We start from the raw sequence: 23,453 nt of genomic DNA, 5'->3' as shown, positions 1-23,453 counted from the left end.
ACGCTGCAGGGCTCCCAGCCTCCCAGCCCATCCTCTTCAAAGGTTTGTTTGTTGAAACTAAATGGAGCTTGTGTCTGCTAGTCAAGACAGGAACCCCGGCCCAAGCGGCAAGTGGAGACCTGCACTGAGCCGTGGGGGCTGGGCGGGGAGCCATGGGGGCTTACATCAGCGGCTGCCCTGGACCGCTCTCTACTGCTTTACCCTGATCACTCAGGGCCACGGGCAAGCACACTGCACCTGGTCAGACACGGGACCCAGTCTGTAGGAGATGGCTGTACGCTGCCCCTTCCTAGGTAGCACGGGGCTGGAGGTGACTCTGTGCTCAGAAGCTGTGCATCGGGAGCAGGGTGCCTGGACTCCAGCGAGGTGCCCCCGGCTGCTAGGCCAAGCCTCTGTCTGATGCATGCTCAGGTGGGCGCTCTTGGAGGACGCAGGGACAGCAGGCTCGGGCCGAGGCTCATCCCAGTAAGCGTGGTCCCAGCCTCACCCCCCGAACTGCAAAGCCAGCACTGACAGACCCTAAGGCAGTGAGATGCCAGCCAAGAAACGCATCTGCATTTTTTCTTCTGCTAAAATGAAAGTTCACCCTACACAGAAATGCCCGGGCCCAGTCTGGAGTGAGCATGCTGGGGACGGTCGGAACCGTGGGTGCCTCCACCCCGAGGGTGCAGCCGTGGGAGCCCTACCTGGCAGGCCGCCCACGAAGGTGAGCACAGAGCCCTGCAGGTGCCTCGTGAGCACGGCCAGGCGCTCCTGCAGCCCTGCGGCGCTCACTTCGCTCTGGCCCTTGGTCCCGTCGACCTCCAGGGTGGCCTCATCCTTCCGCACGGAGACAGCCACTCGGTGCTCCTGGCCGTCACAGACCTTGATCTCCATCAGGGCCAGGGTAACACCCTCCACGGCCAGGATGACCAGCTGTGGGGAGACACGCACCTGAGCAAGAGGGCTTCCTGTCCTGTCTCCCTGCCCCCCGAGCCCGCCGTGGGGGCGCTGGTCTCCGGCGGCCAAGGCTCTGCATTCTGTGGTGCACTGCTGTGGGACTCACCTTCCACATGTGGAAGGTGGACAGAGGACAGATGGGGCAGCAACACCCTCCCAGTCCAGGCGTCGGGGGCACCGTACTCTCCAGCCATCTACGCGCATGTGCCGCCCGCGTGTCCGTAATCCAGAACACAGGACACGGCCACTTCTTCCACATGAAAATGCCACATAAGCCATAACAGAGAGGCCAGAGGTGCGGGGCCAGAAAGGCAAACATCCCAGGAGACAGCTGGTCACATGCACTGGGTGTTCATCCCAGGCAGAACTCACCTCTGATAACGTGGGCCAGAAACACTGACAGCATAGGAAGGACACAGCCCGACAGCAGGGAATGGACACACAGCAGGGGACAGACACACAGTCCGACAGCAGGGGACGGACACAGCAGGGGACAGACACACAGCAGGGGATGGACACACAGCCCAATAGCAGGGGACGGACACAGCAGGGGACAGACACACAGCAGGGGACGGACACACAGCCCGACAGCAGGGGACGGACACACAGTCTGACAGTAGGGGACGGACACACAGCAGGGGACAGACACACAGTCTGACAGCAGGGGACGGACACAGCAGGGGACAGACACACAGCAGGGGATGGACACACAGCCCAATAGCAGGGGACGGACACAGCAGGGGACAGACACACAGCAGGGGACGGACACACAGCCCGACAGCAGGGGACGGACACACAGTCTGACAGTAGGGGACGGACACACAGCAGGGGACAGACACACAGTCCGACAGCAGGGGACTGACATAGCAGGGGACGGACACGCAGCTGGGGACGGACACATAGCAGGGGACAGACACACAGCCCAACAGGGGACAATCAGTCTGACAGCAGGGGATGGACACACAGCTGGGGACGGACACACAACAGGGGACGGACACACAGTCTGACAGTAGGGGACGGACACACAGCTGGGGACGGACACACAGCTGGGGACGGAAACACAGCAGGGGACGGACACACAGCTGGGGACGGACACACAGCTGGGGAACGGACACACAGCCCGACAGAAGGGGAAGGAAACACAACCCAACAGGGGACGGACACTCAGTCTGACAGCAGGGGATGGACACACAGCAGGGGACAGACACACAGCCCAACAGGGGACGGACACTCAGTCTGACAGCAGGGGATGGACACACAGCTGGGGACGGACACACAGCCCAACAGGGGATGGACACTCAGTCTGACAGCAGGGGATGGACACACAGCAGGGGACGGACACACAGCCCAACAGGGGACGGACACTCAGTCTGACAGTAGGGGACGGACACACAGCTGGGGATGGACACACAGCAGGGGACGGACACACAGCCCGACAGCAGGGGACGGACACACAGCAGGGGATGGACACAACAGGGGACGGTCACACAGCTGGCCCAGCGTCGTTCACTGTTCGCGTCCCGGGATGGTTGGCAGTGCCCTGTGGGTGCCCGAGCTGTTTGTCTGCAGGTCCAGACAGTGTGTGGACTAGTGCTCGGTGGTGGGGGGTCTGCGGCGGGCCTGCTACTTCCCAGTCCGGGGAGCCTAGTGCTGGACCGGCGGTGGGGCAGGCTGGCCAGGGGCGCACGCACCCTCCCGCTCAGCCAGGTCCGCCCACTTTGGACAGAGGCGAGTGCCCCTTGGCTGTTCCCTGAGCAACAGGGGGTCCCACACAGCGGTGGTCAACTTGGTTGGGTGTGAAGGGATGGCTGGACACAGGCCTGAAGCACCCAGGGGCTCGGTCCAGGCAGGCACATCTGAGTGTGCAGGAGAAACCAGAAGTCTGCACTGGTCAGTGAAGTGGTGTGACAGAAGTGAGTGACCGACCGAGGCACGTTGTTCTAAACTGCTATGTCGGCCGACTGCCTGGTGGGAAGTTGCCCCACCGCATAACTGCTCCCGGGCCACGGCCCACATGGCTCTGCCCCCAGGCTGCTGGGCGGCCTCGGGTCAGCAGTGTCCCCAGCTCTGCGGCTGTCGGACCCGTGAGGGCCGTGCGATGTGGGGACAGAGCCTCCCGAGGCAGAATCTGGGGACCCGCCCGGGAGGGGAGGCCTGGGGTAGCAGCGAGGGGTACCTGCTTCTTGAGCTTCTTGGTGGAGTGGTAGTCAACCAGGGCCACGGAGAGGACCACCACGTGGTCACTGCCCACCAGCGCCAGCAGCACCCCCGTGTCGGTAACGGGGCGGATCCGAGCCACGACCTCTATCTGCCAGGTTGCTTCCGTGCTGACGTCCGCGGATGTCTGAGCTGCGGTGAGGGCCGCACGTCAGAAGGTGATCCAGGCAGGGCCGGCCGCGGTGAGTGGGGGTGGCAGCCGTCGGCCCCGCCTTGCTGCGGAGGCCACGGGACAACCTGTCCCCAGGGAGCCGACCACTGGGGAGCACGTGGGCCCCCGGGGGTGGCTGTGTCCTCGCTGGCTGCCAGCGCCTGACCCATCATGTGCCCCATGGGCCGTGGGCGCCCCTCCCTGGCATCCCCCCTTCCTCTCCTGCAGGACACGCTGGAGCGCCCGGCCCTCAACCCCACGGCATCTCACCTGCACCTTTCAGGGGGCTCGACCAAGTCGGACGTGCTTGGAAGACCTTAGAAGGCAAGCAGCACCACGCGCCCTTCTCAGACCCCACGGCTTCACGCCATGAGCGCGGCATGGCCAGCACTTTACCCCTCACTTGGGCGCCTGTGTCTACGTATGTGAGGTATGAGTGATAGGACGCACGAGCGTCCGAGTGGAAGACATGTAGGCTATCCCTACGGATCTTGCACGGACAGTTCCAGAAAACATTTTGGTAGAAAGGGTTGGACCGTGGTTCTCTGGGGGCAAATACAATGCACATTTCCTCCATACGCTTGAATCGTCTGCTGACGGCAACACGCGAAGACCCCCTCCGCCCCACGGCTTGGGTGCGTCTGTCTCAGAGACTGTCAACGTCCCGACGAAGGAGCCCGTTCGGGCGGGTGATGCCGGAGCAGGGGCTGCATCCGTGGGAGCTCAGACGACCTTGCCGCAGGTGGGCTGGCGCCGAGGTGAACCATGACCTGGGTTCCACTGGACTGCGAGCACCCTGAACCATCTGTGGGTCTCCCGGCCCTAAGTGGGGTCTGCTATGGTCCGTTCCTGATAATTGTCCACTGAATTGAATGCACGCAGAACTGGAAAAAGCAGCCAAAAAACCAAAAACAAAACCAAAAAACCCAGCGATCTTCCCTGTGGCCAAGTGTTGCCTTTATTTCCATCAGAGGAGAGGAGTGTTTCTTGGCACCGAGTTTTCCTGTGATGAGACCAGGCGCATGGTGTGGTCGGAAGTGCTTCCGATGCTGGGGCCTTGGCTGTGCCGGGGGGCCTCTTGGGGTGGGGGGAAGTGAGGTCTCCCACCTCCAACTGCTGCTGGGTACAGACTCTGGGACATCCCAAGGAGGCTCTTCTGAGTTATAAAATGGTATCGTTGGAGGTTTATTAAAAATGCATAGAGTTCTAAATACCCTCTGGCCTTTGCTGTCATAGAACTGACTGACAAAGCCAGCTGCAGAAGCGTGCGCGGACCGTGGTGTTCCACGTAAGGGGACACGCCACTGCGGATTCTGCCCAGGCCTGTGTCCCAGCACAGGAAGTGGGGATGATGCTTCGAGGAAAGGTCATGAAGTGCTTTACAGGTGAGATTTTATATTAAATATTATGATGATGTTCTAGATTTTCCTGTATAACCATGAAAACTAAAGGAATAACGTGTGTATTGTATTGGGTGGTTCTTTTCTCAGTAATACCTTTACGGGCACAAGAATGGTTTTGACCATTAAAGCAAAGATAGAAAGGGGTGGTGACCCCAGGTCTTGAGGGGATGGCCGCCTCACTAAGGAAGGGGGAGCAGGCCCCGTGTCCTCTGAGCCGGGGGGCCCACAGGTGCTGGAGCGGACGCGTGGGGGGTGCTGTGGCAGGGGGTGTGGCCCCGTCCTCTTGGAGAGGCGGTGTGGGTTGTAATTTAACACACCAGCTCGCCATTTGGGAAGAGGGGGCTGCGAGCGCCACGTGGACAGAGGCAGGGCAGAGCCTGGGATGGCCCTGGGGAGCAGCCGCTGCAGCCCCTGGGAGCCTGTCTGCACCAGGGTGTTGGCCAGAGGCGGGAACAGAGGCACCTTAAGGGCCACCAGACAGCCAGCCTCTGGACGTGGGCTGCGTGGCAGGGACCTGGGCCGTGAACCCACCAGAGACCCCACACGGCCACGCGCCTGGACATTTCCCTGGGCCCCGTACACGCTGTCCTCGCTCTCCAGGCACAGTGACCATTAAGGGCTCCAGCACGTGAGTGCTCAAGAATCAGGGTTAATTTTAAAGCTAACTAAGGGAAGGATTAGGGAAAATCCACGGAGCCCAGAGTCAGACAATAGAACTGCTTAGCCGTCACCATGACCCGCGCTGTTCATGGGGTTCACGCCAGCATCCGGGAGCTCCCACAGCCTGGTGGTTCAGAACGTCAATTCGTGCCCCGTGAAGTGTGTGTTTAAGTGACTGCTCCTTGGTCAGCATGTTAGGGTTATGAGTTTTTACAGTAAAGTGAATTTGGCAATAAAAGGCAAGAGGCTTGTGTTTTGTGCTAAGAAAGGACGGGCCCTGCGTTCCAGAGGTGGGAGGGCCTCCGGCCAGCCCCCGGCCCCCTGCAGCCCCTCTCGCTGCACTGACGGCCAGACGTCCACTGGGCGTGGGCTCAGGGCGGGGGGCCCTCGACCGCCCGCCCCACCTCCTCGGCTGTGCGTGGACATCACAGGAGCTTCAAGAAGGGCCGTTCCTGCAGGTCTGGCTTCTTTCCCCTGCATGCCCTCAACGCTGGCGGGGCCGGACCCAGCTCTGCCGAGAGCCCCGGGGCCCTGGCAACACGGCAGGGCCGGCCACCACCCCTGCTCCTCTGGTTCTTCCCTTCAGCACCTGAGCCCCCTGGAGCCCTAGAGGCAGCCACCTGCCATCTCTGGATGCTGCCCCTGTTTGCTCACAAGGCTCTGGTGACTGCAAGCAGAGCTCGGACAAACCTAAGCTCATCTCGTCCGAGGACGTTCTGCAAGCATCCCCTCAGACCCTTCCGTCCCACCTGCCTGCCCACCCCCAGCTGTCCCAGCGCAAGCAAGGTGGACATCGGCTCCCATCGGCCATTTCTTCCTCGCCGGCTCACTGGAAACCCTGACTGGGAGCAGTCACCCTGAGCGGCAGCCCCAGCCCATGGGTCATCAGCTTATCCTGGACACCGCTGTCCGAGGAAGCTGTTTCTGCTTTGTCTATGTGCCCTGCATACTGTGCAGAAGCCCGACCACGGCCGTGCCCACGCCGGAGCTGAGACTTACTGTAATCCAGGCTGTAGAAGGCAAACCCGCTCCCGGGGTAGAAGGACCCTTTCTCCGTCACAGAGAAGCACTGCATCTTGGGGTTTGCTTTCACCGTCTCTTGGATGGTGGTGTCTTCACCATTTAGCCAGTTCCAGCTCCTCATACAGCCGTCCAGACGGGGGTTTATCTGGAAGGACAGAGAAATCCCAGTGGTTTCCCAGGACCATGTAGCCACATCACAGGCTCCCAGACACCACGGCGGGAGGCCATGTGGCTGGTGCCACCCTGGTCAGAGGGATGGGATGCGTGGCTCAGGCGTGTGTAAATCCACTGCAAAATGGACAAGTCCTACTTGCGGAGACTGTTTATTTCCGGAAAGGGCTCCTCACTGGACAGAATGAGTCCTTGCACTCACGTGGGTCCTCTTCCCAAGCAAGGTAAGGATGTTGTGCACCCTGTATGGATGCCCACCTTTCCTGGCTGCATTGGGTTTGCCCACTCACTCCCAAAGCAGAGCGCTGACCGCCCACTGGAAGGATGTGGACGAGGGTCCACGTGGTGCCTGGTACCTCCGGAAATGTGAGTCTGGGGGCTGAGCAGCTAATTCCAGTGCACCATGAACTTGCTACATGGTTTAGAGCAAATTGGGTCACCCTTGCCTGGTCTGTAAAATGAGGAGGTGTAAACAGCAACTGTGGGACCCCTGGAATGGGGTCTGATGCCCCAGGTTGTATACAAGACATCCTCCTCCACCCCTGCAGGGAGGACCAGGCCAACACCTCCCACCAGAGGAACGTCAAAGTGCCCGTGACCCGCTTCTCCCATTTGTGTGGGAATCATCATCACAGGGTGGAGGATTCTGGCCCCGGCCATCCACATGCTGGGTGACGGAGGGATCCTGACGAGGGTGAGGGCTGAGGCTGGGCAGGGCTTTGAGGGATGACTAGTACTGACCTCCCCATTAGTCTTTCTCCCCTGTGGAAATCCTGGCAGGGTTAACAACCCAAATGCTCTTGGGAATTGTCCAAAAAAGTTGACCGTTCCTTTTGGTAAAGAATAATTTCATTGTGTTTTATCTCCACTGCAAAACAGGCATTTTTATTATCGCTTCAGATGAAAACTCAAGCGAGTCTCACAGGGACACATGGTGCATCCGGGAAACCGCTGCCTGAGTGTGGTGAGCGCGAAACACGGCAGCTCGCGGCCACGCCTGTCCTCCGTGGGAGCCTGGGCTCCCACACCGCGGCTAAGGACAGTACTCACAGGCTGCACCAGGTCCTTCTCCTTGAAGGGAATGCCTCCCACGGTAAGATTCAGATGGTACAGCCCTCTGTCCAGCTGAAACAGATCCCCGGCCACCGCTATCTTCATGACAGCGTCCTTGTTCACCTTGACGACCAGATTCCGGTGCAGCTCCTCCACGGAGATCTAGAGAAGACCAGGGCCGTGAGGGGGGCGCACCTTGCAAAAGCACCCCATCACCCCGGGGCAGGGAGCAACGTCGTCGCCTGCACTCTCGCTGTCCCCCGCGCCAACACAACCTCCCTCCAGGCCCTGACGGGCCCCCCAGCCTGGCTTCTCCCTTCACGCCTCCTCCACGTGGAGCCACTGGGGGCCACTCTTCTGGGCCCCTCCGGAGCTTCTCGAAGCCCCGCCACGATCTGCTTCCAGGGAGCGGGAATCCCGGCTGAAGCCACTGCCTCCCACTTGGGCGCTTCACTTCCCCTGTGCACAGCGGTGCCCCACTGAGGGCAGGAGGGCACGCTGCTGAATCCCAGCAGGTAATTAGGTGCCCGGCACAGACGGGATGCTGCTTGGGCGTGTGGATTCACTCCACAAGTTTGCATTCTTTCCTCCTTTCCATGCAGGAGAAGTAAAAACCCATCTCTCTACACTCTGTGTGTCCTCCTAGCCCCCAGAAGTCCATCAATTTCCTTTTTGGTTAACGTGGGAAACATGGAGGTGCGTGGGTCAAAGTGTGGTCAAGAGGGGGAGCAGGACGGCGTCAGGAGAGGGAGGACGGAGGGGCTGCTTCTGGGCTGACCCCGCCCTGGGCGGCCAGTTCATGCCTCGGGTGGGGCAGCTGTACCAACTGGGTCATGCGTCCCCCAGCTTCCTCACCGGGGCACTGCCTCCAGCCCCCTCCCTCCCTGGGGCCCCTCCTGCTGCCCGTGCAGAGCGCCTGCCCCGCGACCCCAAGGGCGGCCGCGACCCTCCGGCTCTGCTGTGTTATCTGAGCTTTGCTGCCGGTGTCCCTCCCGCCGCTCTGGAAATACCTGTGCTTCAGGAGCTCGGGAAAGAAGGCAGCGGGCCTGACCACAGGATGGAGATTAGCAAACGTCCACGCTGTTTTTATTCAGAATTTCCCATTTTATCTGAACTTCCAAAGGGAAAAACAATGCTTTTCTCTCTCAAGTGCTTACTTCTAAAAGCCCACTTCCAACCAGGGGCCTCTGAACTTCTGGAAGGTTCCTGCGTGTCACAGACTGCTGTGTTCTGGGCATTGGAGTGCAGGTCAGGGCAGTGGTCTCAGCGGGACCGACAGGTCAGGCTCTGGGTGGGCAGGGCGTTCTCCAGGAGGATGCGCCTGCGTGTGAGTGTGTCTGCGTCTCTGCAGGAATGGCACAGGCCGCAGGAGCTGGGTCCCAGGATGGTGCAGACACACGGACATGGGAGCCGTGCCCAGACCTCAGCCCAGGGGCCCCAGCCTCAGCGCCACGGACATTCTGAACCGGACAGTTTTCTGCGGTGGGGCCTCCTGTGTGCTCCAGGGTGACCAGCAGCCCCCACAGCTCTTGGCAGCCATGAGGAACAGAACCGTCTGGGGACACAGCCCAGTGTCCCAGGGGAACGGCCTCGCTGAGACTGCAGCTCCTGACCCATCAACTGTGAACTTCCTGTGCGGTGTCCCCTAACTGCCGGGTGTGCAAATGCCAGGGCCCTCCCCCAGGAGCCCCTGACCCCGGCCGGCCTGGGGGCGGTGGTGGCCACACTCACCGTCTGCCACATGCCGTGGTTGATGACAGGCCCACTGCTGGTGACGCGGCCGACACCGTGGTACCGGAGCTGTAGTTCCAGCCGGCCGGCTCGCAGGCCCAGCACGATCCAGGCGCTGTCTTGATGGCCTCCAGCAAAGAAGAGGACGCCTTCGGGGTCAAAGGTCCTGAAGTCGAATTCGGCGACCAGCCTGAGTGCCAGCACAAGAGACAAACAGGTGACACGCGGACTGGCGGCTCACGGCCTCCTGCCCCATGAGACCCAGACAGACGGGGAAGAACAGCCGGTGTGCGGGCAGCCTGGGATGCTTTCCTGGGTGCCAGAAGCAGCGCCCCCGCAGTGGCGGGCTCCCATGCTGACCCGGGGGCCCAGAGCTGGAACCGTGCTGCCGTGGCTGGGCAGGGACTGGGCCAACCGCCAGGACCACTGGGGTGCTGCCCGGGGCATGGTGGGGGCCGGTGGTCCCCGGGAGCGTCGGGCCGGCCATGCCTCGGGCTCCCGTCCACTGCGCTTTGCTCTGCGCTGCGTGAGCTGCCTCTCACCTGGTGGGCTGCAGCCTTTTGAAGCGCAGTCTGATCACGGGCGTCCCGCTGAACATGCGGCCCAGGTACAAGGACGTCATGCTTTTGGCCACATCGAAAGGCACGCAGGGCAAAATATCCTGTGCGATGGGAACGAGGGGTGTCAGGCGGGCCGCCCCAGGGACAGCCCCTCCCAGTCACCGGGTCTGTCAGGACGCAGTGGAGCCCCGTCTCTGCCGCTCTGCCGGCCGGGCTCTGACCGAAACCCAGAGCCTGTTACAGCCCGGAGACCGGCAGGTGTGAGCCGAGCGGGGGTCCGGCCGGTGAGTCAGGAGACTCTGACTGCACACGTGTCCCGGAGCCCGAGCACGCGGACAGGGAGGGCAGTGTGTGCTCTGGGCGCAGGCCACCGGGTCACTTGTGGGTGGGGAGCTGCCCTCGAGATGTCATGCATGGGACAGACATCCTGTCCTGCACCGCCACCGGCCCCAGGGACACCAGGTTTTCTGGTGGCCCCGTTTCCCTGAGGACACTACCTCGCAGGTGTTCATGTCCGGGGACAGCTTGAGGCCTCCACGCCCGTCACAGTGGCAGGTGTAACCCCCTGGGGAGTTGACGCAGGCCTGCTCACAGCGCCCGTCCGCACACTCGTCCACATCTGCCACCACAAGGGAGACAGGCAAACTTCACCATGTGCAGCGCCCACGCCATCTCTCTGATCATGCCCATGGTGTGCTCACCGTGAAAATGAGCTCCGGAGCGTGTGACTCAGGAGGCACCCACCCCCAGGCCACACCCTGCGCTCCCCCAGCTCTGCAGCCACGTGCAGGGCTGGTCAGTGGTCTCTTCCTCTGCTTCTTCTCCAGCTGAAGGAACAAGCTACCAGGTCAGTGCACAAACCACGTCTATGCAGTTCTTGGCTTGAGGGTCTGAAGGGTCTGGTGCCGTTGGCAGGTGTCCCTGCGGCTGCTTCAGGGGCCCAAGGGACACCCTGCAGGGAACACGGAGGAGGGTGTGCAGGGTGTGCAGGCTGGGGCCACCCCACTTTCCCCTTGGAAGGGAAGGGCAGGCAGACTGGTAAGAAAACAAGCCCTCTCTGTGCTCCCCACTGGACACAGGGAGTGCTCATTAGCTGTCCCCAAACACAGCAGGTTGACCTGAGGGTTGGCTAGAGGTTCATCTGTCACAGTGGCACAGGGGTCCCTCCTCCTCAAATCTTTACTGTGTCTGCGGCAGTTTGGAGAAGGTGCCTTGTTGCATGAAGAGGCACCTGGGGATGCATATGTGTATGGTATGCACACATGGGCGATGTGTGTGCACATGTGTGGGCACGCACACACATATACACAAGCTTGTATGTGCGCACAGGTGTGTGCACATGCATGTGTTACCCATGCGTGTGACGTGTGCATGTGCTGTGTGTGCATGGATGCATACACGAGCCCACACGTGTTCACAGGTGTGAGTGTGGCATACGGTGTGCATGTGTGTGGAGGGGTACCTTGGCAGATCTTCTCCTGGGAGCTGAACGCATAACCCGCGTCACAGAGGCAGGAATAGGAGCCTGGCAGGTTCCTGCAGCGCGCCTCCCCACAGGCACCTCCATTTGCACACTCATCCACATCTGCAAAAGAAAGCAGAGCACTTGACCAGGGTTGTTTCCGCCAGTGGCCAGTCCACGGCTGGTCAGGGAGGTGTTGCAGCGTGAGCCACAGCCTTGGGCGGCACTCAGCTCAGCTCCTAGGCTGCCTAGGCCCTCCTCCCCTCGCTCCATCCACTGGACCCTGCAGCCCCAGGCTCAGGCATGGGGGGTGGGGGGCGTTTCCGACCGGGATCCCAGGTGACAAGGTTGACCTCAGACCGGTGGATAGGGCTGTGCTTGTGCAGGGGGTGAGTGCTCGGGCACAGGAAGGTGAAGGAGGACTCCCCGGGGCCTCCCGAATGGAGGTGCCCCTGGTCCCTGGAGCCCCACACACCAGGCCCCTCTGATGGAAATCAAACACCACAGTAATGATCAATTATCGAGGCTCTTCCTGAGGCTCCATCCATTCTGCCACCTTGGCAAACAACAAGTCCAAAACCTCTGCAGTTAAAAACCCATTTCTGCCAGGGACAGAAGGGGTGTCTAGAAAGTGCAATTATGACTTCAAACAACACGGATTCCTCAGACAGCGAATAACCCCTGTGTCACGGAGCCTCACAATGATCCCTAACTCCTTACGAGGGCAGCTTACCAACAAACACAGGCTCTCAAACACGAAAACCCTAGCATGTCGCTCACCGACCATGGGAAAAAGCCAGGGCAGCAACAGGTGCCCCCCAGAGGCAGTGTGAACGCCGCTGGGTTCACTCTGTCCGTCTGCCTCTGAGCCTCTGTTTCAGCCCAAGAGCCAGGCTGAGCCAGCCCCACGTCCAGGAGCTCAGGAGCCTCCGCCCGTCAGCAGGTGGGTGCTGGCTCCTGACGGACACTGGCCACACCTGGGGGGACACCGCCCTTGGGCAGGCACTGCGCTCACACTTGGGCTGCAGGACACGGGCCCCACACAAAGGATGCCTGGTTAGCGTGAAGCTCTCCGAACCCAGCCTGAGAGATGCCGCCGCGGCAGCAGGTCTCCCCCAGCCTCAGCCGCTGCACAGAAGCTCACCAAAGCCCCCGCAGCGCTTGTGGTGGCAGGAGGGCCCGAGAGCCCGCGTCTCCCCAAATCCCAGGGCCCTGCGGGATGGCCGGCGGCAGCACCAGGGAGGGCCTCCTGTCCTTGCCTTGTTCCAGCACATCAGGGCATCCCAGGCCGTCCCCTCCCCACAGGAAACGGTGCACGAAGCTCTGGACCCCACGTGCCCACTCGGCCCCACGCCACCCCGGCTTCTTCTCCCACACTGGCCGTCAGCCACGGCCACAGAGCCATGGTGGGTGGGGCTGGGGGCCCATGGGGCCGAGCTCTGTCCGAGGGCCCCGTGACCCCAGGCTCTTGGCCCCTGCACCCTGCACCCTGCCAGCACTTGGCCCGTTAAGTTGCTGCTGTCCGACCGTTCGCCACAGAGCACAGTGACCGGGAGAGCTGATGCAGCACACAGGGCGTGGCCCTGGCACCGGGCAGAGGCACAGAGAGCCTAGACCCAGTCCTGTGTGGCCCCGGGGCCCCAAACAGGCCCTGCTCCCTGTTGCCCCACTCACCCCGGGGCCTCATCGGCTCTCCCCCAGGAGAGGCCCCACCCGGCCCACCTCCCTGCCACGCAGCTTGGAGATCCCTTCCTGCAGCCGAGGAGAGACAATGGAGAGGCCCGAGCCCCTGTCTCAGGATGCTGGGGGGCGGCAGAAGTGGGGTGCAGTGACCCCACTGCCCCCTTCCCAGCATCTCAGGGTCTGATCGAGGAGAAGATGGAAAGTCCGTACCACAGTGACAAGGCTCCTCATTCCTTACAGCCTCCTCCTTTGGCTGGGTCTGGGGTCCAGGGTCCCCAGAGAAACAGGTGATGGTCAAGAGGAAGGGTGTACGTGAGCTGGTATCGGCAGGCACGCCCTGAAACCTGGCAGCGGAGGTGGGCACCTGCCATCACGCTCATCATGAATCAGTCATGCTACGGAGAGCGGCCGCCGAACCCGCGGGTGCAAGACCCTGCCGCCCTGTCCTGCATGTGGCGCCGAGGGGAAGGGCGCTGGGAAGCAGGGCATCCCTCAGGCTCTCTCACACACCACAGACTTGGTGAGCGGGTGGGAAGTAGACTTCTGCCTCTCAGGGGCTTCCGAGGAGGCTAGAGCAGGACTTCCCGCGTGGCACTCGGCACCATCAGCCACTGGCCCCGAGGACGCTCCCGGCAGCACGGCGCCCCGCACGGGACTGAGGGCTGCAGAGAACAGGGATCCGGAGGCCACTGGGCGAATGTGTTCAGTCCTTGTGCCCAACATGGGGACGCCCTCGGCCGCTCTCACAGACGTCCCTTTCTTCTGGCCTCGGGGCCAGCCGGCAGCTCTGGGAAGGGGGCCCCTCGTCCTGTCCGACTCAGAGGTTCACCTGTGGCGCTGGCCGCCGCGCGAGCCTTCTCCTGAGGCTGCTTCTCCCTCAGCACTCTGTCCCACCCCCAGGTAGGCGGGTAGCACTGAAGAAAGGTCCAGGTTCTCAGGGACACGCCAGCAGTGGATGCCAGCAGGTCTGTGTCGGGGGGCGGGGGCGGGGGCGGCGAGGGTGAGAGCCCCCGGTAAAGTGGGCTGCCCTTCTTTTGCAGACTTTCTGGGGTGGTCAGGGCGCGGGGCCACGGGGCCCCCAGACTGAGGGAGGGCTGAGTTGCTTCTGCTTTGCTCAGTGGACAGCAAGCCTCTGCCGGAGGGAAGCGGGTGTCGGGGCCCTGGGGAAGCAAGCCGGGCGGGCGTGGACAGGCGCGCCTCCCGGGTCAGAGGAAGGCTCTGCTCCCGCCCCAGCCCCTGTCTGGGCTCCCGGGGCTCCGTCCTGGGCTCCGGTCACACGGATGCATGCAGCTGCTTCCCCTTCCTGGGGCAGCAGGGGAGGTCTCCTCAGCTGGGCTGGCCGGTCCTCAGACCCCGGTGAGTCATCCTGTGCCGGGTGCTGGGGCAGCTCCTGTGGCCGCTGACATGCCCGGACATGTGCTCTGCGGGCTGCCCTCCACCCTCTTCCCGCCCCCCCAGAGCCTCTCTCGGAGGAGCCCACGGGACTGTCAACTTCAGCAATCTGGCCATCGGGCTGACTCTGGCAACTTGGCAACTGCACAAACAACAAGGGGAGGGGCGGGGGGTGGGCACAGGGAGGCAGGGAGGGGCTCGCGGCCCGGGCGTTACCTCGGCAGGTCCTGCCGTCGGGGGAGAGGGCGTAGCCGCTGAGGCAGGCGCAGTGGAAGCTGCCCGGCTTGTTGAAGCATATTTGATTGCAGCCCCCGTTCTGCTGGCTGCACTCATTCACATCTGGACACAGGACACAGAGAGACGGGGGAGTGCCCGGAGCCGGCACACGACCCCCGGGGGGCATGCGTCTGCGCCGTGGGCAGAGGGCAAGGGAGACCCCGCAGCACTGGGGGCAGTGACGGCCCTCGGGGCCAGCTCCGTGCCCGCAGTGTGCACGGGCGGAGGGCGGGGGTTGGAGAGGGTGGATCTGGCCAGACTCAGCCTGCCGACCCCCACTCGCGCAGCCCCCCTGCCGCCCGGGGTGGCTCGGCACCGCCGTGAAGGGGCCCCCCGAGGTAACCAGGTCCTGGGCATCCCCCCCGCCCCCCACTGCAGGCAGGGAGGCTGGCCGTGAAACTCTCTCGTCCCCAGACACCAAGCCCCCTGGGGCAGCCCAATGGTGGCTCCTTCCTTCATTCCAGGCCGCCAGCAGCAGCCGATGCTTCTCAAACTGGACAGCACCCAGCGCTTGGGGGCAGAAGCAGGGCCTTCCCACACTGTCTGAATATTCCTGCTCTCGGGGGCTGGAGGGGCCCTGGGGGCATCCCTGCCCCTGCTCTCCCTCCGCCCCTGAGTGGCCAGGTCCCCGGACAGCCTGGGATTCCTGCCTTAGCTGGAACAAGCCCCCTGTGTCCCCGGGGGCGGGGCAGGCTGGAAACAGAGGGACGGGCCACAGCCCCTCCCCCAAGAGTCCCGCCACCCCGCCCGTGGCTGCAGGGCCCCCTCACCTCTGTCACAGAGCCGCCCGCCCCAGCCGGCCCTGCACTGGCAGTAGAAGTTGCCCATGAGGTCCTGGCACATTTGGGTCCCCTTCTTGTCGCAGGGGTTCGGGGAACACTGGTCAGGCAGGTCTGTGTCAAAAGAAAGGAGAAAAGGGTCAGCTGGGAGGGAGCAGCTCAGGGGTGGGCACGAGGCAGGCCCAGGCTGGTGGCACAGACCCCACCTCCGGGCAGGAGGGCGGTCCTGGGAAAGGCTGGGCGGACCCTTGTCCGGGTCCAAGAAATCCAGGTCAGCTCAGAGGGAGTGGCCACCTGCCCATCGGGCAGGGCCTGGCCCGACTCCATACGCTCTGACCTCACAAGGGGCAGGCCCACTGACCCCTGGCTGACCCAAGGGGTCACATGAGGAACACACCCCCACCTTCCCAGGCCAGGCACCCTGTCCACTCAAACCCTACCACCGACCTTTGCCAACGCCCTCCCCCGCCAGGGCTTGGCTGCTGCAGGAGCACCCCCACACCCGTCACTGGATGGGGGGCTGCCCTGGCCCTTCCAGAGAGGGGTGCCAGCCGGTTTGCTCTGACCCCCTTGCTCGGGCGGCGGTCTGCCTGGCCCAGAGCATCAATCACCGAACAATTTCCACCTGCTTTAGGGGCTATGGTTGAGACTGTCACATGGAGTGCCTTCCAGGGGCTCGGTGTGTGAAGAGCTTCGCATAGGCCGCTGAGGCTCCAGCTCCCAGGGACCATCCCCCACCTCAGAGGCTGAGGCAGAGCCCCACCCATGGGCAGCCGCACATTCCAGGGTGCTGGAGGTGGACAGCAGAGCTCCAAGAATCCTCTGCCGGGCTATGGCCATGCTGGATGGGCAGGCAAGGAGGGACTCCTCTGTCCCGGAGCTGCTCAGCCCGAAGCCGCGGGGGCAGAGAATGCCAGGCCGGCCGGGCAGGCAGGCCGTAGGGAGAGGGCCAGCCTTGAGTCTCTGAAGCTCACCCCCCACCCCCCGACCAGGTCTCTGGAAATCTCAACGAGGGAGCTGATGCCTGACATCTGTCTGTCCGCACTGCCCTCGGGCACAGACCGGCCTCTGCCACGCCCACCGTGCCCTTCACACAGCAGGCCCACGAGATCTCCGGCTCCAGATCAGCCTGCTCGTTGTCCCTCCCAGCCCCTGTGTGGGTGTGCTCATGCCTTTGTTGCTTGACAAGCCGTGGCCGCCCTTCCTGTCACGCCCGTGTGGACAGTAAACAGCTCGAGGTGGCTCTGTGGGCTCCCGTTTCTGTCCTGTCCTCCAGTGTGGACACGTGCCTCGTCCAGCCCCTGGACAGCACAGGGTCCGTGGCTAAGGTCCAAACCGAGGGCCAGCACGAAGGGGAAGGTGACACCCGAGCGCTCACGGCCACCTCGAGATCCCTTCAGCTGCAGTGACAATCATGGCAAATCCTGCTACTCTGGGTGGTTGTCACTGGAGGGCCACGAGGACATTTCCCCAGCAGCCCTACGGACTGTGGCCTCCCAGGCCGACTGGCTGATACCCATCCCCAGGCCCGGGCGAGGGGCCGGCCAGGCCGTGGAGGGCAGGTAACACCCGGGACTGGCCCAAACCAGCCACAGGACATTCTCACCCCGCAACCGCCTCTCCAGGGCCACGCGTCCCATAGGACCCCCGCCGGGTACAAACACTTCCGTCATATTTACGAAGTGACTGGCCCATCGCAACCATGCAGCGGGTGGGTCGTGGTGGAGAGGCTTGTCTGGCTCCGTGATGGCGTTCCAGCTTTTCCCTCTGCCCGAACCAACAGGGCCACCGAGAGCCCAGAGCTCAGGCCTGTGTCCGTCCTGCGGGGAGGCTGGCCAGGTGGGCACTCACCACCAATTCATCTCTTCTTTCTTAAAATGACTGACATTTCCAGCCTGACGCCAGGACTGGGCTCTGAATTTCTGCCACAGGGCTTGGTCCTGGTCCTCGGCAGCGAATTTCCAGCAGGGCCACGTCTGGGCCTCGCCGGCCCTGCAATCCCCAGACCCCCCAGTCTCCTGTCCACTCTTGGCAGCGTGACTCAACACTCCGCCGAGCTGTGTCCTTTTGTCCCACGCAGGTCTGTGACCTGTCAGGGAGGGTCCCACTTCTCGGGGAATCTGCATACTGGCCTGCATCCTAACAACTGGGACCATGTCTGTCAACGGGTTCCTCCTGTGGCAAGTGTTGGCCAAACACAGCGTCCCCAAGGGCTTTGTGACACTTGCACAGTTGTTTTTGGCAGGGCGAGGGAAATGCCTTCTACCCGCACGCAAGTAGGAATGGGCAGGAATGAGGAAATGGGGTCTGGGAACAGTGCGTCCCACAGCTGCCCAGGGGCCTGGCAGGTCAGCCCTGCGGTCCCCACGCCGCCGGACTGGCTGCACCGCAGGTTACTCTCTGGAGCGCAGAAGGGCCAGGGAGGGTGAGGTCAAGCCCAGCGCCGAAGGGCTCTGAGGGCAGGAGGGGTCGTGTGCCGGATCCTGGCCAGCTTGCTCACAGCAGGAGCCTGGAGGGGCCTCTGAGGGAGGGAGGGCAGGCGGACGGTATGTGTCTCCACTTGACGTACTTGGTTAAAGAGTTAGTTATTTCACAAGTGCGTAACCGTGCATTTGGCACGAGGGCTGGTTAACTTTGGAATTTGCCTAGAATGCCTAAACCCCTCTAATGAAACCTCAGGGTCCCCGCATTCAGGGGCTGAGACCAACTTCTGCGGGGTGGCTTGGGGTTTGGCTCCGGGGGTGGGGGGCGGGCAGGGCGTGCCTCCTTCCTGAGCGGCAGGCCTCGGGGCCTCGTCCCCAGTAAGGATGGCGCCGCATTTGTGGGGTGCCCCAGGCTTCGGAGAATTGACGGGCACCCATGGAGGACAGCGTGCCTGGCCCAGGGGCAGGACGGAGAGGCCAGGCGTGGGAGGCAGCGTCCTGGTCGGCTGGGAGCTCACGCAACATGGCGATGGCACGAGATCTGTCCTCCTAATGGCAGCTCAGGAACACCCCTTCCTTCCACACCCTGGCCACCCGCCACCAGGACAGAAACCTCAAGCCCATTCAGAGCGAATCGTTGCTGTTCGAATAATTCGAGTCCCTCTAACACCACAAGATCTCTCACGTGGGCACGACGTGGCCCACGATTGTTGCAGCCTCCCTTTGAGCAAAAGCTCGATGATTTTACATCCTCACGTGGTCAGGAGGCATGAAGCACCAGGTAATTGTTTATAATCTCTGGAAAAGCACAGTCTAAAACCCAGGAACTAAAACTATCTAATCAATTTGGATACATAATTTCAAAGGAAGAAACTGGTTTAGCAAATTGACAAACAATAAAAAAAATTGCTAAAAACAAAAAGCCGAAATGACACAAAGCTAAAACTGCGAAAACCCCACCCCCTAATGTCTGCCTAAAGCCCCACTGAGGTCACTTCGGCCCTTGGAGGGGCCGAGGTCACAAGTTGACCCCATGGAGGCCGAAGTCACAGGTTGTCCCCATGGAGGCCGAGGTCACGGGTTGACCCCATGGAGGCCGAGGTCACAGGTTGTCCCCGGGGAGACCAAGGTCACAGGTTGACCCCACGAAGGCCGAGGTCACGGGTTGACCCCACGGAGGCCGAGGTCACGGGTTGACCCCACGGAGGCCGAGGTCACGGGTTGACCCCACGGAGGCCGAGGTCATGGGTTGACCCCACGGAGGCCGAGGTCACGGGTTGACTCCACGGAGGCCGAGGTCACAGGTCGAACCCTGGGAGACTGAGGGAGGGGGCTTGCTCCAGGTTGCCCATGATACATGGGCATGGGTTCTGGCCACCCCGAGTCAACAGGCACTTCTACCCAAAATCAGAAGCCAGTCTGCTCTGCACCTGCTATGTGAGCTGCCCTGAGGTCAGAGGGGAACGGGAGCTTAACGGCAGCGCCACCTTCCCCTCCCCTTCCTGAGTAAAATCAGTCATTTCCTCTGCTCTTCTGGGCTGGGGCTTGGACCTGGCCAGTCAGACAAGGCCTGCGGCCAGCACGTGGATAGGTGGGTGTCCAGACACAGCAGCACCACCCACCCACGCAGGCCAGGCCCCGTGAGCAGCTCTGGGTCCTCCCCTGCCTTCTTGGGTCCCCGGAGGGTGCGGGCCCCACGTGGAATGCAGCAAGAGCCCTGCTGAGCAGCAGGGGTGGTGCGCTCAGAGCCCGGCTGCCCCACACCTGCGGAGAACGTACTGACACCTGGGCTGGGGGCGACCCGGCAGCTGGCCTCACGAGGCACTCGGACCTGAGCAAGGCCCAGAGTCCGTGCCAGCTCAGTGGGTGCAGCATTCTTCCACGCCTGGCTCAAATGTGACAGAACCAACAAGCAAAAAGTCACTTTTACTGTATGATCGTTTAAAGTGACATTACTACTACTAAGAAAGATGCATGATGAGCTGAGGAAAAATTGTGCTACCTTTAGGACAAATGGCGAATCAAGAGCTCCTACAAATTGAGAAAAACAGGCAAATCACTTGCAGGAAAAGAACACAAGGTTCTGAACACGTAAAGCTCAGCTTCACTCATTAGTGAGAAAAATATAAACAGAAAGACCAGCCCTCATTCTTCACCGTTGATATTGAAAGAGACCAAAAAGTAAAAACACACATCAGCTTAGCAAAGACACGGCGACAGGGCCAATCACCCCGCCGGATCTGCATCAAAGTGAACGATGCCTGCGGGCTGGGGGCCACAATCCTACTGCTGGGAACCCACCCCGCAGACACACTCTGACCTGTGTGAGGTTTGTCTGCAATTATAAAACACTGGAAGTAGCCTGAAGTCCAGCAATGCACTCTGGTTACCCAGGCCGGTGCTCATGGACACCCGGGCTCTGGACGCGCCGAGCTGGAAGACATCCTGCCCGCGGCGGTGGCCAATGAACAGCTACACTCAGCTAGCATGTGTGCAAAACCAAAGACTGTGCACCTAAGTAGGTCTAAGAATATTCTGGGCGCCCAGCTGCTTGACTGGGAGGCACAGAGACGTACCCGCTCCTCACACCTGTGAAAGGGTTATCAGATGTCACGCTGCACGCGCCTTTGCCTATTTTAAAAAACCAGACCTTACTTGCTTAAGAGAGAAAGTTCAGCGGAAAAGGAGCAGAGCTCAGGCCGGTGCTACACCTTCTTAGGATGACGGAAACATTCAAGACCCCTGAAAACCACAGCAAAGCCTGAAGTTACCCAAACCCACAGGACTTGGAGGAAGACAGGAAGGAGACAAACTTACTTTGAACGCATGTAACAAAATCTGGGCTCTTTGTGTACGGAGATCCATATTTACTAACGCAGTCTGCAAGAGAGAGACGGAAAGCACGTCATTCCTGTCACAGGAGACAGGACGGACCTTAGAACTTATGTCATCTCTGAGACACCTCTGGAAAAGGAGATTATTCATGTTTACTAGGTGCTGAAGCAACAACAGAGTTCAGTTTTAGTTATTACAGATTTTTTTTAATTTTTTTTTGAAGATTTTTGAAGATTTTACTTATTTATTTGACAGAGAGAGACACAGTGAGAGAGGGAACACAAGCCAGGGGAGTGGGAGAGGGAGAAGCAGGCTTCCCGCGGAGCAGGGAGCCCGATGCGGGGCTCGATCCCAGGACACTGGGATCATGACCTGAGCCGAAGGCAGACGCTTAACGACTGAGCCACCCAGGTGCCTCTATTACAGATCATTTTAACACTGGCAGGCAAGAAAATGCCTTCACCAAAAGGGCAGAATTCTGTGTCCAAAGGTCTGTCTGCAGCCTCTCCCGGGGATTCCTTCTGCTATGGCACTAAAGGATCACTGATAACATTCAGGGAGTTTTCTGATCGCGATCAGAGAGTTAAACTTCAATTTCAAGTGGACCCCCATTTGGAAACACTGCCCTTACTCTGAAAGTCATTCTGCTTTGCACACCCGCACCATCCATCTGATGAACCAGGGGTGCACACAGGAGCAGAGGAAAGTGCCCGGAAACTTGAACTTGTGCACAACAGTGTTGAGCCACGTCTCATCCTTCAGTAGGGTCCCTGGTACTATGCCATGTCCAGGAGGACGAGGGCCCGGGCAACCTGGAGGGGACTCCTGGGATAGCTGGTCACCCTTTGCCTCTGGAAGCAAACCCCCAGTACCCAGGGGCCAGGCCTGTGGAGGCCGACAGGGAGCCTGGGAGCGGGCAGGTTTCTGGCTTTTCAGGGCCAATTATGGGTCCACTTTGCTTGTTGCCAGATATAGATCCAGAGAAAGAACCTCTAAGAGGATATAAGGCCAATGGAAAATTTACCAAAATGCACTTTACAAAATTAAAAAGGAAGACCCTGGAATAGATTTATCTCATTATTAAGTGATATGCATCCAAAAATTTCTTAAAATGGTATTAATTAAAGGAACAGTTCTTAGAGAAATCAGGGGCTCTTTCTCATTGTCCAGGTTAGACTGGGCTGTCATTTGTCCTTTTACTTTCTCTCCCAAGTGCACAGGGGAGCTCTCCAGAGGCCACCAGCACAGTGATATCCCTGCTCGGTGGCCAGGGGTGTCTGCTCATACATTCCTTCTTGTTCAAATTAAACAAAAACAGTTTTTACTGTTCTCAGTTCTGATTAATAATATGGCAAATAGCAACATATGTAGCCCCCATGAACAAAAGTTCTTTGGGGTCTTCAGTAATTTTGGAAGTGCAGAGACCCTGAGACCAAAATGTCTGAGACCCACTAAATCAATCACATTCCCAAACAATAAGTTAAGCCTGGAGTCAGAGCCGAGAAGCTGTTTGCAAATAATGGCACTGGATCGAGGTTAACACGGATCCTGTGGCGTGAAAGACACAAACCGGTGTTTTGACTGGCATGCTCTACGTAGTCCCAAACCTACTGTGGGATTACAGCCTCCCCTCCGGGAGTAACTGGGTCATGAGCTGGCTCAGCTGTCTCGGACACGTGACACATACCCCTCTATTCTCTTATGACAACTTCAGAAGCAGGGATGTACACTTACCTAAGTATCTTGGATAAAAATAGTCCTGCGGAAAAAGAAGAAGAAGGGGCAAGAGTTTACTGACACGGTACGAGGCTCCCCAAACAGCCCCCGGTGCAGCTGGGCAGTGGGACCTCGCCTTCCTCCCCAGCAGGCAGAGACAGACACCAGGGAGACAGGTGTCTGAGGAAGGGGGGGGTTCTCCACAGCTGGCCCAGTAACAGCAGAGGAGAAGCACCCAGAAAGCCACTTTCTGCCATGAAGACCATGGCATGAGGAGAGGAAGTGGGAGAGAATGATGTTTGCAAAACCACTGATATGATTAGATCTTCTGGAAGCAGCAACAGTGATGTCATTTAAGGGACCTAGGGGGTGCTGCGTAAAGCGTCTCATAGGATGAGGATGGCCATGGGTATAATCGTCTAGACCCTCGCGGACGCCAGGCTCCTCCCAGAGCTGTGCAGACCTGGGTGGGACCATGAGCACATGAGCACTGATTTGCATCCACTGTACTGGTAAAAGAAATTGGTGTTAGATGAGGTATGGAGGGTGCAAGCTGGGGTCCTTCTGTCCATGAACGCAAATTAAGAGGTCTGCATCGTCCATGTTGGCCGTCCAATACTAGGACCACTCGTGTTGGCCACAGCAGGGAGCAGCTGGGACTGTCCCCAGGGTCCGTGGCCCCAGCCACAGACGCCAGGCCACGGGCTGGTTAAAGCAGCCCCCACCCGTCCACTGTCGTATCCCACTTAGGGTCCATCACAGAGCAGCTTGGCCATAGATGCGCCCCCTGATGGAACCGAGCGATGCAGGAGCAGCCCTCACCAGCTGCTGGGTGTCGGCTGCATATGGGTACGAATCTGTGAGGGTAGGTTGTTCCATCCGACCCGCGCCACCACAGCATGGTTGGTTAAACGAGCCCGTTATCAGAGACGGGCAGATGGATGTTCACAACACACTGTGGCGTGTGACCAAGGTCGGG

The 23,453-nt window shown here is 60.5% G+C and overlaps 1 protein-coding gene across 2 annotated transcripts in view; it reads right to left on the bottom strand.

Annotated features, from left to right (window-relative positions):
• Window positions 1-23,453, bottom strand: part of GAS6 (growth arrest specific 6) — a 34,853-nt gene that overhangs the window by 751 nt on the left and 10,649 nt on the right. Inside the window, exons 3-14 of one of the 2 annotated variants that reach the window (XM_045869768.3) lie at window positions 22,493-22,517; window positions 20,741-20,803; window positions 15,492-15,614; window positions 14,662-14,784; window positions 11,371-11,493; window positions 10,406-10,527; window positions 9,891-10,009; window positions 9,349-9,538; window positions 7,615-7,779; window positions 6,370-6,538; window positions 3,116-3,288; window positions 687-915 (exon numbers count right to left, since the gene is read on the bottom strand). In XM_045869768.3, coding sequence (XP_045725724.1) covers window positions 687-915; window positions 3,116-3,288; window positions 6,370-6,538; window positions 7,615-7,779; window positions 9,349-9,538; window positions 9,891-10,009; window positions 10,406-10,527; window positions 11,371-11,493; window positions 14,662-14,784; window positions 15,492-15,614; window positions 20,741-20,803; window positions 22,493-22,517 — 1,624 coding nt within the window. Of the gene's footprint in view, window positions 1-686; window positions 916-3,115; window positions 3,289-3,308; window positions 4,464-6,369; window positions 6,539-7,614; window positions 7,780-9,348; window positions 9,539-9,890; window positions 10,010-10,405; window positions 10,528-11,370; window positions 11,494-14,661; window positions 14,785-15,491; window positions 15,615-20,740; window positions 20,804-22,492; window positions 22,518-23,453 lie in introns of those variants that run through there. The other variant, XM_064585865.1, reaches the window with a different exon arrangement.

The sequence above is a fragment of the Mirounga angustirostris genome, unplaced genomic scaffold (assembly GCF_029215605.1).
Source record: "Mirounga angustirostris isolate CCGP_5_RB_7025 unplaced genomic scaffold, mMirAng1.0.hap1 SCAF_3, whole genome shotgun sequence".
Classification (NCBI taxonomy): Eukaryota; Metazoa; Chordata; class Mammalia; order Carnivora; family Phocidae; genus Mirounga; species Mirounga angustirostris.
The sequence above is the reverse complement of the archived record's forward strand: the minus strand, read 5'-3'. Positions and strand labels throughout refer to the sequence as shown.